The sequence below is a fragment of the Macaca fascicularis genome, chromosome 4, assembly GCF_037993035.2.
Source record: "Macaca fascicularis isolate 582-1 chromosome 4, T2T-MFA8v1.1".
NCBI lineage: Eukaryota > Metazoa > Chordata > Mammalia > Primates > Cercopithecidae > Macaca > Macaca fascicularis.
In genome coordinates, this window is record NC_088378.1 from 35896997 (window position 1) to 35911746 (window position 14750).

General features: G+C 39.3%; 1 protein-coding gene across 1 annotated transcript; it reads right to left on the reverse strand.

Annotated features, from left to right (window-relative positions):
- Window positions 1-8666: 8666 nt before the first annotated feature.
- Window positions 8667-11862, reverse strand: CCN2 (cellular communication network factor 2). Its single transcript, XM_045391515.2, has 5 exons — window positions 11597-11862; window positions 11260-11482; window positions 10784-11035; window positions 10441-10652; window positions 8667-10053 (listed from the first exon to the last, which is right to left on the reverse strand). The coding sequence occupies exons 1-5, from the start codon at window positions 11660-11662 to the stop codon at window positions 9757-9759; spliced, it is 1050 nt and encodes a 349-aa protein (XP_045247450.1). The 5' UTR covers window positions 11663-11862; the 3' UTR covers window positions 8667-9756.
- Between the last annotated feature and the right edge of the window lie 2888 nt (window positions 11863-14750).

A 14750-nucleotide genomic window follows, 5' to 3' on the forward strand; every position in this document is an offset into this window, starting at 1 on the left:
TCTAGTTGCCTTTCCCACTTTCTTTTGCTGTTCACCGAGGCCAAACACAGGAACATACATTCCCAGTGCTCAGGCAGAGCTCCTGTCCTCCCTAGAAATTGTCTCCTAAAGTTCACACTAGAAAGCATATAACTTCTTCCCCCAAATAGCAAAAGCAAGAGAAGCATGGCATTGGCTGATGCTCTACATGCCTCCTTTCTCTAACCACATCCGGATATGATATTGAGGCATCTATGTAAACAGAGTCCTGGCAAATAGCCCAGACCTCCCAGGGCTCCTTAACATAAATATGCAAGCTTGCCTAATAACCCTGAGTTTAAAATTATGAATGACATAAAATAATCTTCACACTGGGAGTCTTCAGCTCAAATTATGGTTAAAGGTTAAAAACAAACAAATAAATAAAATGCAAGAAAACCCACACACAAACCAGTCTTACGTTGTAGAAAATATTTCCTAAGCTCTTGGATTTAATGTCATTTTTAGAGTTTGATCATACCTCCCTAGAGAGGGTATAACAAATACTGAACAAGGATGACACAGATCAGAAAGAATTTAGCTGGGGAGGAATTCAGATTGGGGAGAAAAATAAGGAGTTGGGCCTATTCTCATTTAAAAATAAATCCCTCTGGAATGACATAAAAGAACATTTTTAAAAAGACTGAAAGAATGGCAGTTTATCTTTTCCTTTTTAATGCTAAGTGTTTCCATTTTAAAGGACTTCAATCCCAAGTACATATATGGGATTGAAAAGTGGAGAACAGTCAACATTGTTGGTGAATGAAGATTTTTAAGTTCAAAATGTTGATCAAAATTTCCCAATTCAAATTGCTTTTTTGACTCTTGGATTACATATGGTTTGTGTTACATGTCTGTATTTTCTAAACTCCAACTTTTTCGTGGAGCACAGGAGCAGTTAAACTGAAACACTTTACATGTTTTTGTGCATTGTTTTTATAAAGATGATGGTAGACTGAAAGTTATTTGAAAATACAAGATAATGAATACAAAATGGTTTTCAGTCAATTAGATTCATGGGCCTTATTATCATTCTCTTTGTCTTTATTGTATTTTGGACTAAAAATGTAATTACTACAGTATTTATTTATAGCCCAGCTTTTGCAGGGAAGGGACCTAGATGCCCTTCATCAAACCTGGTTTCTTGTATGAAAGTGAGTCTATGTAGAGTAACTTAAAAACAAAAGCTGAATTTGCTTTAAAATATCTATTCACATGTAAGTAAAAATGACTGACAGTGTTATCTCTTCCCTTCTTTTGGCTTCTCCTGCCAGTTCCAAGATATTTCCTGAACTAGTGTCTCTAATTTTTGGTTTTGTTAATTTTTGTATTTTTTTAAAAATAGATAAAGGCAGAGTAAATAAGAGCAATTTTTGTTTTTCATAAAAGTGGTATTTTCTATTTATTTGCCTCTCAGTATCCTACTGTAGTGCACACACACGTGATGTAATGTGTTGATAACCCTTATTGCTGAAGTGGAACACACATAGTGAGATGTTATTTTCCTCATGGGACTCCAGAAACCTTAGAATCTTGTCATGCTCTATACTTAAATGATGTTGATTCCGTCCCATTATATATACATAAACATATAGTTTCAGCAGTTTCTATTCATTAGTTTTATTTTGGAATTATGACTCAATGAATAAGCCTGCTGATAAGTTAATAAAAATATGAATGTTGAAAGAGAGCAACCCATCCTCTCAGACTTAAATAAAAATTGATATGCCTACACATGGGATGTTAAAAGGGAAATTCAGTGACTCCCTAAGACATTTATACCTTTTGAGGGAATTTCTTCTTATAGGTACTTCTATCTTTGAGTTTCTATCCTCATTAAATAGTCCTTCCAATCTCGCATTTATATGGTGCTGTAGAAATTTAATTATGCAGTGAAACTTGTTATGAGCATTATTTTTCAGGAATTCATCTTAAATATTTAAAATAAGACTTTTTTTTTCTAATTACAAGGAATAACTACTCTTTGTAAGTGATTTGGAAAGTGTGGAATATAATACAGATGAAAAAAGTAACCCCTAAATAATCACTTTTAATATTTTGGCAAAATTCTTTTTAAAAAGTGCTAAAGAAAATGTGGCACATATGCATCATGGGAACACTATGCAGCCGTAAAAAAAGAATGAGTTCATGTCCTTTGGAGGGACATGAATGAAGCTAGAAGCCATCATTCTCAGCCAATTAACCCAGGAACAGAAAACCAAACAGTGTATGTTCTCACTCATAAGTGGGAGTTGAACAATGAGAACACATGGACACAGGGAGGGGAACATCACACACAAGAGCCTGTTAGGGGGTGGGAGCGAAGGAAGGGAAAACATTAGGACAAATACCTAATGTATGCAGGGCTTCAAATCTAGATGATGGCTTGATAGGTGCAGCGAACCACCGTGGCACATGTATACATAAGTAACAAACCTGCACGTTCTGCACATGTATCCCAGAACTTAAAGTAAAAAAAAAGAAAAAGTTATTGAATATATTTATTTAATTTTTAAACTTTTTAATTGAAATATATTATAGATTTAATAATGTGAGCCAAGTTCTCTCATGCCCCCACCTCCAAAGTAACCACTACCCTGACTTTATCACTACTTAGTTTTGCTTCCTCTTCAATCTCATATAGATGACATTATGCACTGTGTATGCTTTTGTGCCTGACTTCTTTCATTCACCATAATAGTGCTTTTTTTCTTTTTGTTTTTTGTAAGAGATTTATTCTGAGCCAAATATGAGTGACCATGGCCCAGGACACAGCCCTCAGGAGGTCCTGGGAACATGTGGCCAAGGTGGTCCGGGCACAGCTTGGTTTTATACATTTTAGAGAAGCATGAGACATCAATCAAATTCATTTTAAGAAATACATTAGTTTGGTCCAGATGTGGGGCGGGTGGTAGGGGGAAGGGGAGGCTTCCAGGTTGGAGGTGAATTTAAACATTTTCTGATTGACAATTGGTTGAGTTTGTCTAAAGACTTGGGATAGAGGCAGGGTGCGGTGGCTCATGCCTATAATCCCAGCACTTTGGGGGGCCGAGGCGGGCGGATCACCTGAGCTCAGAAGTTCAAGACCAGTCTGGGCAACACGGTAAAACCCCGTCTCTATTAAAAATACATGTGGTAGTGCACGCCTGTAATCCCAGCTACTCGGAAGGCTGAGGCAGGAGAATCGCTTGAGCCCGCGAGGCGGAGGTTGCAGTGAGTCGAGATCGTGCCGCTGCACTCCATCCTGGGAGAGAGAGAGAGACTTTGTATCAAAAAAAAAAACCAAAAAACAAAAACCTGGGATAGATAGGGAATAAGGGAATGTTCAGGTTAAGATAAACATTGTGGAAACCCAAGTTCTTTTGAAGTCTTACAGTGGCTGCCCTTAGAGACAAGAAGTAACAAATGTTTCCTATTCAAATCATAGTTCATCTCTTTAGGATTGGGAGAGTCTGGAAGAAAAAGATCTAGCTATATTAATAGAGATTCTTTAGAGGTGCAAATTTTCCCCCACAAAGAACAACTTTGCAGGGCCATTTCAAAATGTAGCAAAGAAACATGTTTTGGGGAAATGCACTTTTTAATTGATGGATATTGTTCCGTTATATAAATATTCTACACTCTATCAATTTTTCTGTTTACAGAATTCAGATTTTTACTTTCAGTTTTTGAATGGACGAAACTGCTTTGAGAATTTTGTATGTCTTTTGCTCATTTCTCTTGAATATATACCAAAGACTAAAAGTTATTGTAGTTATCTAAATTATACATGTTAACTGTGCTGACAAAAATTGTGTTAGAATTTGTTGACCTAATATAAATGTTTTATATTATTGAGATAGAAATTCGAATTAATCAATGATGCTCCTCATTTCTTACTAACTCTTCTTTGACTATCTTTTAAACATCTAATATAGAAGATGGGTCTACATATCTATTGCTTTGAATCCTATATTTAGGTTTAGAATCTGACAGTATTTTAAGAATATATTTTATTTTGCTTATTTTATTCTTAGTCTTAGGAACAGTCTATATATAATTAGTATGATTCATGAGGTAAGGGATAGCTATACAGAGGAAAATCGTTCACCATTTTATTTATGGCATAGAGAAATGGAGTTAAACACTGAATATACAATGAATATGTGCATTCCCTAGAGATTCTATGTGTGTTGCATGTACTCTTAGGCACGTGGCTAATTAAGATATAGTGGTTTGAATAGCTAAGTTATTTACTTATTTATGTATTGTGGATTGTTTCATCTAAATGAAAATCATAAAATACTTGAACACTTTTCCTTGCTGTTTTTTTGAGATGGAATATTTGTTTTTTCAAAAATCTCTCTCTTATAATGTGTATTCATTTCAGAAAATTTGAAAAAGTTTAAAAATTATTAAAAGAAATAGAAAATTACTTTAAACTAACCATCATGAGATGAGCACTATTGACTAAAAGATTATTTATTTTTTTAAAAAAGCCATCTTTAGGTGATGTTGGGGTTTGGCAAAGATTCAGCCTGTCTTTTCTGAGGCACTGAGAGATGTGTAATACACACACACACACACAAAATGATACTGAAGTCATCAGAAAAAATTATATTTTGTGTATACTGATTCAGTTCCTTATCACTCCCAGAAGGTGAGCAATTAGTTCTTCTTTTTTTTTACTTTTTATTTTTAATTTATTGTTGTTATTATTTTTGAGACGGAGTCTTGCTCTGTCACCCAGGCTGGAGTGCAGTGGCGTGATCTTGGCTCACTGCAACCTCCATCTCCCGGGTTTAAGCTATATTCAATTCTCACTACAGTCCTTAGGTTAATATCTCTCAGACATTTGTGGTGTTTGAGCTTGTTTGCTAGTAGGTTCCTCAGGAAGGGCTCACAGGAACAATATGCCCTGAATTCTTGTATGTTTTTAACATACAAGATTTTGTATGTGTCCTTCACATACAGTTTGTCTGTATCCTTGATTCTTGAAAGTCAGTTTTAGAGGATAAAAGTTTCTTGACTCTCATTTTCTTTCCTTAAGTATCTTAAATAAGTTATTCCATTTTTTTTTTCTGGCATAAAGTATTGCTATTAAAAAAAATCTAACGATGAGCTAATTTTCTTTTTATTTATAAGGCTCATGTTCTTTTTGTCTTCATGTTCAAATAGCGTTTCCCTTTTCTTTAAACTCCAGCAGTTTTACTAGAATGTGTTTTGGTGTTGGTTGATTTGTTTAGGCATATGGCACGCCCTTTCAAATATTTTTTTATTCTAGTAAAGTTTTTTTTTTACTTATAGCTTTTAGGATTTTTTTTTTTCCTTCTTTAAGAATTTCTACCCTCCACATACTGGATTTTCTTTGCCTATCCACAATATTTATTGCTTTTTATTAAACATTTTTATTTCTTCTTTTATATATAAACATTTTTTCTTCTTATCTGTTAGTTTATTCACTCTTATGTTCCTTCTAGTTTGATATAGTTCCTTTATTTCTAAATCTCTATTGATTTCTGACACTATATTTTTAAGTTATGGTAATTCTGATTTATGTTGCTATTTTATGTCATTAGTCATTTCCTTACTATTAATATCATTTATGTCCAACATCATTTTCTTAATGTTCTTTTGAAATAGTAGTTCATATTTTGCTATGTTTTATAGGTATGTATTTCTCACATTTTTTATTATCTGCAGAGAAGTTATTCTATTCTTTATTTTCTTTTTTTAAATATAGTGACTTCGTAGGGATTTGGCTTCAGTAATTTTGTTTTACTAATTTATATAAAATTAGTTTTACTAAACTTGGCTCAAGAAGGAGGTTTGGTTTAATTTTCTAAATTCACAGAACTCCCTCTTTTATTGTTTTCATGCAGCATTAAAAATATTGCAGTTTACTTTCTGAGATTTTGAACCTCTGTTTCCCTCCTCATTTTAATCCAAATCCTTTAATGTCTCTGTTGTCCCTGACCCACTCAATTTTTATTTTATATTGACAGATAAAGTCATAATTTACCAAGTAAAACATAATGTTTTGAAGTATATATACATTGTGGCATGACTAAATCTAGTTAATTAACATATGCGTTACCTCATATAGTTAGAGTTTTGTGCTAAGAACACTTTACAACCATTCTCTTAGCATTTTTAAAGAATAGAACGTATTATTAACTAGAGTCATCACATTGTAAAATAGATCTCTTGAACTTATTCTTATTGCTTAAGTGAGATTTTATATTTTTTGACTAACTTTCTTCCCCAACCCCAATCCCCTTGTAACCATCATTCTACTCTCTACTTCTATGAGGTCAACCTTTCAGATTCCACACGTAAGTGAGATAGTGCTATATTTCTCTTTCTGTAACCTGGCTTATTTCACTTAACACAATGTACTCTAGGTTCCTCCATGTTGTCACAAATGACAGGGTTCTCTTCTTTTTTAATGAAGAGCACTCCATTGTGTATATATGCCTCATCTTCTTTATCCATCCATCTGTTGATGGACACTTAGGTTGATTCCATAACTTAGCTATTGTGGATAGTGCTGCAGTGAACATGGAAGTGCAGATACCTTTTCAACATACTGACTTCTTTTTCATTGCGTATATACCCAGTAGTGGGATTACTAGATCATGTAGTAATTGTATTCTTAATTTTTTATGGAACTTTCTTTCTGTTTTTCATAATGGCTGTACTAATTTACATTCCTGCCAACAATGCACAAGAGTTTTTTTTTCCTCCACATCCTTGCTGACAATTTTGTTATCTTTTGTTTTTTTTGATAGTAGTCATTTTAACAAGTGCGAAGTGATAGCTCATTGTGGTTTTGATTTGCATTTCCCTGATGGTTAGTAATGTTGAACATCTTTTCATATACTTGTTGGCCATTTGTGTGTCTTCTTTTGAGAAATATCTGTCTGGTGACCTGCTCAATTTAGATTCGACTTCCAAGAGTGTGGGGGTCTTCTCCTGGGAGGGGAGCCCTGGCTTGTAAGTTTTGTTGGAGTGCTAGGCCAAACCCCTACTAGGTTCAACAGCTGCTCTCACCCTGGCCTTCTATATATCTAGTGACTACCTGCTGGCTGTTTGAGAGCTCTCGGGTTCTCAGAAGCATCAGATACCTTGTTGTTTCTCTGCTTTTCTCACACACGTGCTGACACAGTGCAGATCTTATGGTGGTTGATGATTTGGCACTCCCTACCTCTGATATTTGGGGGGTGAAAGTGTGCATTACCATCTAATTTTCTTACAAATATTGCCTGTGGGACTTTTATTTTGCAATCTACTGACTCTTTTTTTTTTAATGTGGGTATTTGGAAACTGTGAAATCTATGCTTTTCCTGCTACTTCTGTATTTCCAGAATGCTCTCATTCAGCACAGTCAGGCTCGTTCATCATGCATGGCCCTTCATCTTTGCAGTTAGGAATTGACAGAGAGGAAGTGTGAACTAACAGTGTACTCTGTGTGCATGCCTAGGTGTATGTGTACATGTGCATTTATTTGGGGAGGTGGGGTGCTGCTCCTGGCAGCACTGCTGTATACAGATGTGAGTGTATCCTTAAAGCCCCGTGCTTTGACTATAAATTCTCTTCACATTCAGAACACGGGAAGTTTCCCCTTTGGTTTGTGGTGTGGACATTTGTTTGTAGAGCTAGTCTTTATTTTCAGGTGTATTTTTGTCTGTCCAAATGACACTGGCACTACAACATTGCTAATCACCTTGGGAAAGGTTAGTCTGTCTGCAATCTTTTTTTCCCCTAGAATCCCCAGCTACCCTCGTGTGGAGAAGACTCTAGTTGCCTTTGGTGTGTTTCTTTTGTTTACCATTCACTTTGGTTCACTCTTTAGTCAAAACCTACCTGGGTAGGTACAATATTGTTTCCACACCAGTGTTCTTGAACAATTCCATTTTTTCATGTATAAACCACTTGGTAAGTTAGGATCCATTAATCTGGAGGTCTGATAAAGTCAAAGATTTGGGCAAATGGAGGAATTACTTTCAAAACAAATTTCTATTAATGTTAATGAATGGCATATTTGCTCATCCTCCCTTTTCTATTTATGCCATCTATTTGTCATTGGTTATCATGGCAACTGAAAACAGAATTATACACAACAAGACTTATGACATAGCTCCATTTAAATGAGGACTTCATTTCATAATTTTCAGATTTAACAGCCAGGTAATGAGGTTCAGAAATAGACCTAGAGCATAAAATTTTTTAAAAAATTTAAACATTTTCCACATACAAGGCACATAGACTAGTTTGTGATGTGAAGGGTTGGAAATTAACCTATAATGGCCAGAGAGATACTAAATGCCAAAAGGACCAAGTATAATACAGCAGGGTTAATGGAGACTGAAGAATTCTAGATAGAACTGAATTTAAAATGTCTATAAAGTTCTGTGAAGATAACACATTTTTTTGTTAAAAAAATGACTGTGTAGTCAATGTGGTGTTTGTACCTGCAAGTCTGTGATACTTGATTCAGTGTGAAGTATGTTTACATAAAAATTCTATGGAATAATCAATTTATTAATATATAGAATAAAAAATATTTAGAAAACTATTGGTGAATTACCTTACGATTAACAAGAGTTTCCTATTTATGCTCAAGAAAACTCAGAAATGTTTAGAAGGATAATTGAATAACCAAGCCATTTATAGAAAAAATATATACTTTATTTTCAACTAGAAAGGTGCAAACATGTAACTTTTGGTCACACTCTCAACAAATAAACTGTCCGGAAAACAGTCATATCAAAGTAGAAACAAATGCTTCTAGGTGAGAAAACTGATCAGCTATATAGAGCCGCTCGGTTTTTAATAAAGGCCATTTGTTCATTAAAAGTGAGGCTACCACATTTCCTACCTAGAAATCAGCCTTCCAAGGTCACTAATGCCTCGCTTTTGCAAACAATCTGTTTTGACGGACTGTCATTCTATCTGAGCAGAATTTCCATATAAGTATCCATTTCACGCTTTGAATGATCAGACAAGCTTTACATTCTACCTATGGTGTTCAGAAATTGAGGCTAACATTGAAATATCAAAGCATTAAAAACAAAAATAAAAAGGCACAAACAACTTTAAATTAACTTAGATAACTGTACATATATATATATACACACACACACACACACACACACACAATATTTACAATATAAATTTTTAAAAATGTGGCTTGTTACAGGCAAATTCACTTGCCACAAGCTGTCCAGTCTAATCGACAGGATTCCGATTCCTGAACAGTGTCATTCGAATCAGAATGTCAGAGCTGAATCTGCTGTTCTGACTTAAGGAACAACTAGACTCAGTCTCTTGATGACTAGAGAATGCACATCCTCGCTGTCACTGGGGCTACCGGCATGTCAGTGAGCACGCTAACATTTTCCTTCTCAATTACACTTCAAATAGCAGGCACATTACTCGTATAAGACGCTATCTGATGATACCAACCTTTCTGTTGGTACCCTCCCACTGCTCCTAAAGTCACACCTTAATATACATTCTGGTGCTGTGTACTAATGCAGTTCCACTGTCAAGTCTTAACATTCTTCAAACCAGTGTCTGGGGTTGATAGACTATTTGTTTGACATGGCACAATGTTTCGAATTGGGTCGGAATCTTTTCCCCCAGTTAGAAAAACAGATTTAAATAACTTGTGCTACTGAAATCATTTTTACATAAAAATGAGATGTGAATCATTTCAAGTTCCAGTCTAATGAGTTAATGTCTCACTCTCTGGCTTCACGCCATGTCTCCGTACATCTTCCTGTAGTACAGTGACTCAAAGATGTCATTGTCTCCGGGACAGTTGTAATGGCAGGCACAGGTCTTGATGAACATCATGTTCTTCTTCATGACCTCGCCGTCAGGGCACTTGAACTCCACCGGCAGGGTGGTGGTTCTGTGGGGGGTGCAGCATCGGCCGTCGGTACATACTCCGCAGAATTTAGCTCGGTATGTCTTCACGCTGGTGCAGCCAGAAAGCTCAAACTTGATAGGCTTGGAGATTTTGGGGGTACGGATGCACTTTTTGCCCTTCTAAGATAGACAAGGGAAAAGAAAGAGGAAAAAAAAAATCAACAACTCTACAAGGGGAGTGGCTTTCTTCAACCCTCTGTGTTTTAGTCTTCTGTTGTCTGACTTCTGTTTATATTTTGAGGGGAGGAAGTTTGAGTCTCATTTGCTATGTCCAAAAATAGCCAGGGCCTCTCTTGGAATGTCTTGAATTAACTAACCCTGCAGAAGATTTCGTAGTGGAAAACTTGTGGTTGCTATTACACAAGCTCTCATTCCAGCAAAACAGCTCAATGGCTAGATAGTTTTGGAGATAACGGAGTTACACTAACAAGGGTGGCAAGAGCCCTAAGTTGGGTCCTATCCACTGTTTTTCCTGTGAAAAATAGTTAATAGGAGCAGAACATGTACCTTAATGTTCTCTTCCAGGTCAGCTTCGCAAGGCCTGACCATGCACAGGCGGCTCTGCTTCTCTAGCCTGCAAGAGGCGTTGTCATTGGTAACCCGGGTGGAGATGCCCATCCCACAGGTCTTGGAACAGGCGCTCCACTCTGTGGTCTGGACCAGGCAGTTGGCTCTAATCATAGTTGGGTCTGGGCCAAACGTGTCTTCCAGTCGGTAAGCTGCGAGAGCAGAGCACAAAAACACCATGTAAAACGCCTGGATAAGATATTTACCCCCTTCACTTGGCACAATTAGGACTCCCTCCCTGGGAGAGAATCACGACCCTGACTTAGAGGAAGACTCGACTCACCCGCGAGGGCAGGCCCAACCACGGTTTGGTCCTTGGGCTCGTCACACACCCACTCCTCACAGCATTTCCCGGGCAGCTTGACCCTCCTCGGGAAGGGGCAGTCAGGGCTGGGCAGGCGAACGTCCATGCTGCACAGGGGCATGCAGCCCACCGCCCCGTCCAGGCACGTGCACTGGTACTTGCAGCTGCTCTGGAAGGACTCACCGCTGCGGTACACCGTGCCACCGAAGATGCAGGGAGCACCATCTTTGGCTGGAGAAGAGGAAGGGAAGAGAGGGGTGGGGGATGCAGAGGTCAGGCATTGGGGCGCTCACATCCAGAGTGTCAGAGATGCGAGTTGGGATCTGGGCTGCAGGGGGCGGGCTGGCAGCAGCTGGTGAAAGAAACTCAGTACGAGCAGTTTCTTTTTCCAGCGGGCGGGTAGGCGTGAGGGAGGAGGCGGCCAGACACCTAGCGGCGGGGGCTGCGTGTCTTACCGGTGCACACGCCGATCTTGCGGTTGGCCGGGGAGCCGAAGTCGCAGAAGAGGCCCTTGTGCGGGTCGCAGGGGTCGCGCTCGGTGCACAGCTCGCCCAGCTGCTTGGCGCAGACGCGGCAGCAGCCGCAACCGTCCAGCACGAGGCTCACGCCCGCCGGGCAGCGCGGCGCCTGCTCGGCCGGGCATCGGCACGGCCCGCTGCAGTTCTGGCCGACGGCCGGCTGCGGGGAGGACCAGGCGGTCAGCGGCGCTCGGTCGGCTCGCACGCCCTCCCCGGCCGGCCCGGAGTCCCTCCCTGGCAGCCGCCGGCCGCAGCGGCAGCTCCCGGCGCTTACCCGGCTGCAGAAGGCGAGGAAGAGCACGAAGGCGACGCGGACGGGGCCCACGCCGGCGGCGGTCATGGTTGGCGCTGCGGGCGGAACTGAGGGCGCGGTGGCGGCGAGCGGGTAGTGGCGAGGCCGGGAGCGCTGGCGGTGGTCGGAGGTGGGGACCGGGACGCGCCGGGCTGTCCTCTCGGGGCTGTCGGCCGGGGCGGCTGCCGTCGAGCTGGAGGGTGGAGTCGCACTGGCTGCCTCCTCTCAGCAGGGAAGAGTTGTTGTGTGAGACTGGGGCGGGCGGCCCGAGGCTTTTATACGCTCTGGGCGGCCGCGGCTCGCCAATGAGCTGAATGGAGTCCTACACAAACAGGGACATTCCTCGCATTCCTCCCCACCTTCCTGCCTCATCAACTCACACCGGATTGATCCTGACCCCTTGACACTCAGCATTCCTCCGTCTGAAAAAGCTGGCACACTCCAACTCACAGAAAAAAAAAAAAAAAAAAAAAAAAAAAAGAAGAAAGAAAGAAAAAAAAAAGCGCAGTATTTCCAGCACCAAATAGAATTTTTTTACCCTATCCTCTTCGCACCACTCTTGATTCATATCATTTAAAAACACACTGGCAATTATTTCTTATATCGTTTCTTTTTCGAATAAATGTGCCCTGTTCTATCCACTGACATACATCCTTTTTAGGAAGTAGGTAGCTGAAGAGGCAAACAGCAGGAATTCCTAAAAAATTCGAAAAGATTTCTCCCCCCTCCTTAGCAATGATTCCGTTTTAGAGGCTATAGGCTCTTGAAACTCTCCAAAGAGCAGAAAAAGAGTGAGTTGCTTTTGACCATTTGAAATCCTCAAGATGCCTACCTGAAAACCCCGAATTCTATATTTGAGATTTGATCCTTTGTCACTTGAGGTAACGGGTTTGGGACAAAAAAGAGAACAAAGCCGGGGGTCTGACTCAGGATGCAGTCTCCTGGAGCAGATTTCCAGAACTCTTGCTTAGTTTTCTCTTAATATATGTAGGAGTTTATATAGGGAAGGACAAGGGACGAGTGGCCATGAATGTTTCCAGAAAAATGGATCCATTGTTCTACCAGAGCAAATGATTCTTTGTTGGGTAGGTAGGGGCTCTGGGTGTCAGGGTGGGAACACTGGGATTCAAAGGGGGTTCACCTAGGGGCATTTAAACACAGCTTCACTAGGGTCTTTGAGAAATGAGTGCATTTTCTTATATTAAAACGTATAATCTTCAAATGTGGATTGGATTTGGTTTGTCTTGTTAAAATAAGAGCCTAATTCCATAACAAGAGCAGTGTACCCCGTTGTATGTGGATATAAACTAAGACTGACAGTGAATAATATATTTTTAGTGACTCCCCACACATCTATGAATAGTGATTGTGACTTCTCATTACTTGACTTCTCATTACCCAAGGAGCGTGCAGCCTGAGGGAGTGAGGTCAGGACAAGGAAAGAATAGGTTTTATTCTCCCTTGGTGTGTGCAGATGTCGAATATGGCCAATAAACCTAAGCATATCTCCATTTCTTAATATAGTGCTACTTAGCTTCACTAAGGACCCAATTAGTTCACTGTGCTTTCATTTGGAATCTATATTGTTTAGTGGCTTTTATTAATAACTCCAGTTCCCATTTTATATAAAGAGAGTGATTCTAGGGCCATACCATTTTCGTATTCTGTAATACCGCATCATTTGACATTGGTGTTACCAATGAGTAGATTCCTTTAAGTTGTTGATGCTTCAGAGCATGGGTTCAAGATAAGCATGTCTATTTCTGGTGCAAAGATCAGCTTTAGAAACAACGTATTATAGATTTATCGTTTGAAAACAGCCTGTTTAAGCTGATCAAATTTTTAAAGTTTCAGTACATTCTATTGAAAAATAGCCAAGAAGAAATATAACCACTCCAACTTCAGCACAGAGCATATCATCTGTGCACAATTACTTCATTAAGCCAGCCACATGTTGTACAGTGTAGTTGCATGTCAGTAGTGTGAATGGCCAGCAAAGGGGCGGGGGTGCCCTCTGAAGCTCAGGAAGAATTTTTATCATTGTTATTTAATGTCCTTTCCAAGCATTCCTCAAAAAGAAGAGGCCTAAGAGTTCCTATTTAAAGAAGGAACATTCCAAGTTAACTTAATAGCCACATGTGTATTAAAGGCAACTTGGCCCTCAACTTTTTCTTCCCTTGTGGATGATTTTAAAAGTCCAAAATATGTGGGAAGCCACAGTGAAACCTTTCAAGACCTAAACCCCCAATTACATCTACCACTAATGGTTGGAAAGGTGTGGTGGCTGGGGAAGGGTAGGGATGTGCAGTACAAGTCTCACCTAAGGTGGGATGTGGGCTTGGTGGTGAGCTCGCCTAACTTGCAGAATGAGGTAGATGGGAGAAGGGTTGGGGAATTTCTGAATCCTCAGGAAAGTCTGAAAGCTACCACCAACATCTTTACTTATGCAGCAGGAAGACTCATTCATGGAGGGGATAAATTGTTGTACTGGGTTATAGTTGGATGACCTAGGTTGTATTCTTGGAACTGCCTTTCACAGATCTCAGGGAAGTCACACGTAGGAGCCATATTCCCATTTCCATTTAAAAAATGGAGGTAATCATAATTTTTTTAATTTAATAGGGTTCAGTGAGAGCTGAGTAGATGAAAATTCTTAGGGAATTGGTGCTTTATTGTTTTGTCTTTCTTGATTTTTTTTTCATTGTCTGTGTATAGTAAGTATATTACCATTCTGCTCTGTTGTTAAAAATGTCAAGAGAAAGAATTTGGTTTTACTATAAAATTCTCATAGTCCTTCGAAGTCTCAAAAAAATCTATAGTCAGTTCCCAATAGATGATTTTAATGTTGCTTAAGAGAAAATAAGCATATTGAAATATATAGAACTTATGAAATCTCGGGATAGAAAAAGATTCTGTGCATTATCAGGTTAGGTTGAGGCTTTATGATCGAATCTCTTTTTGAAGGAGTTAAAATAAAAGATTATTATTAAGAAAGTGACACAGAGACAGACAGACACACACAGGCACACACACCCAGAGAGAGAGAGAATGTGAGAAGACACCCAAGACATTCACAGACTCAGAAGTATGTTTTTATTGTGATATGGACCATCAAATGCCAGGAAACTCAAAGGGA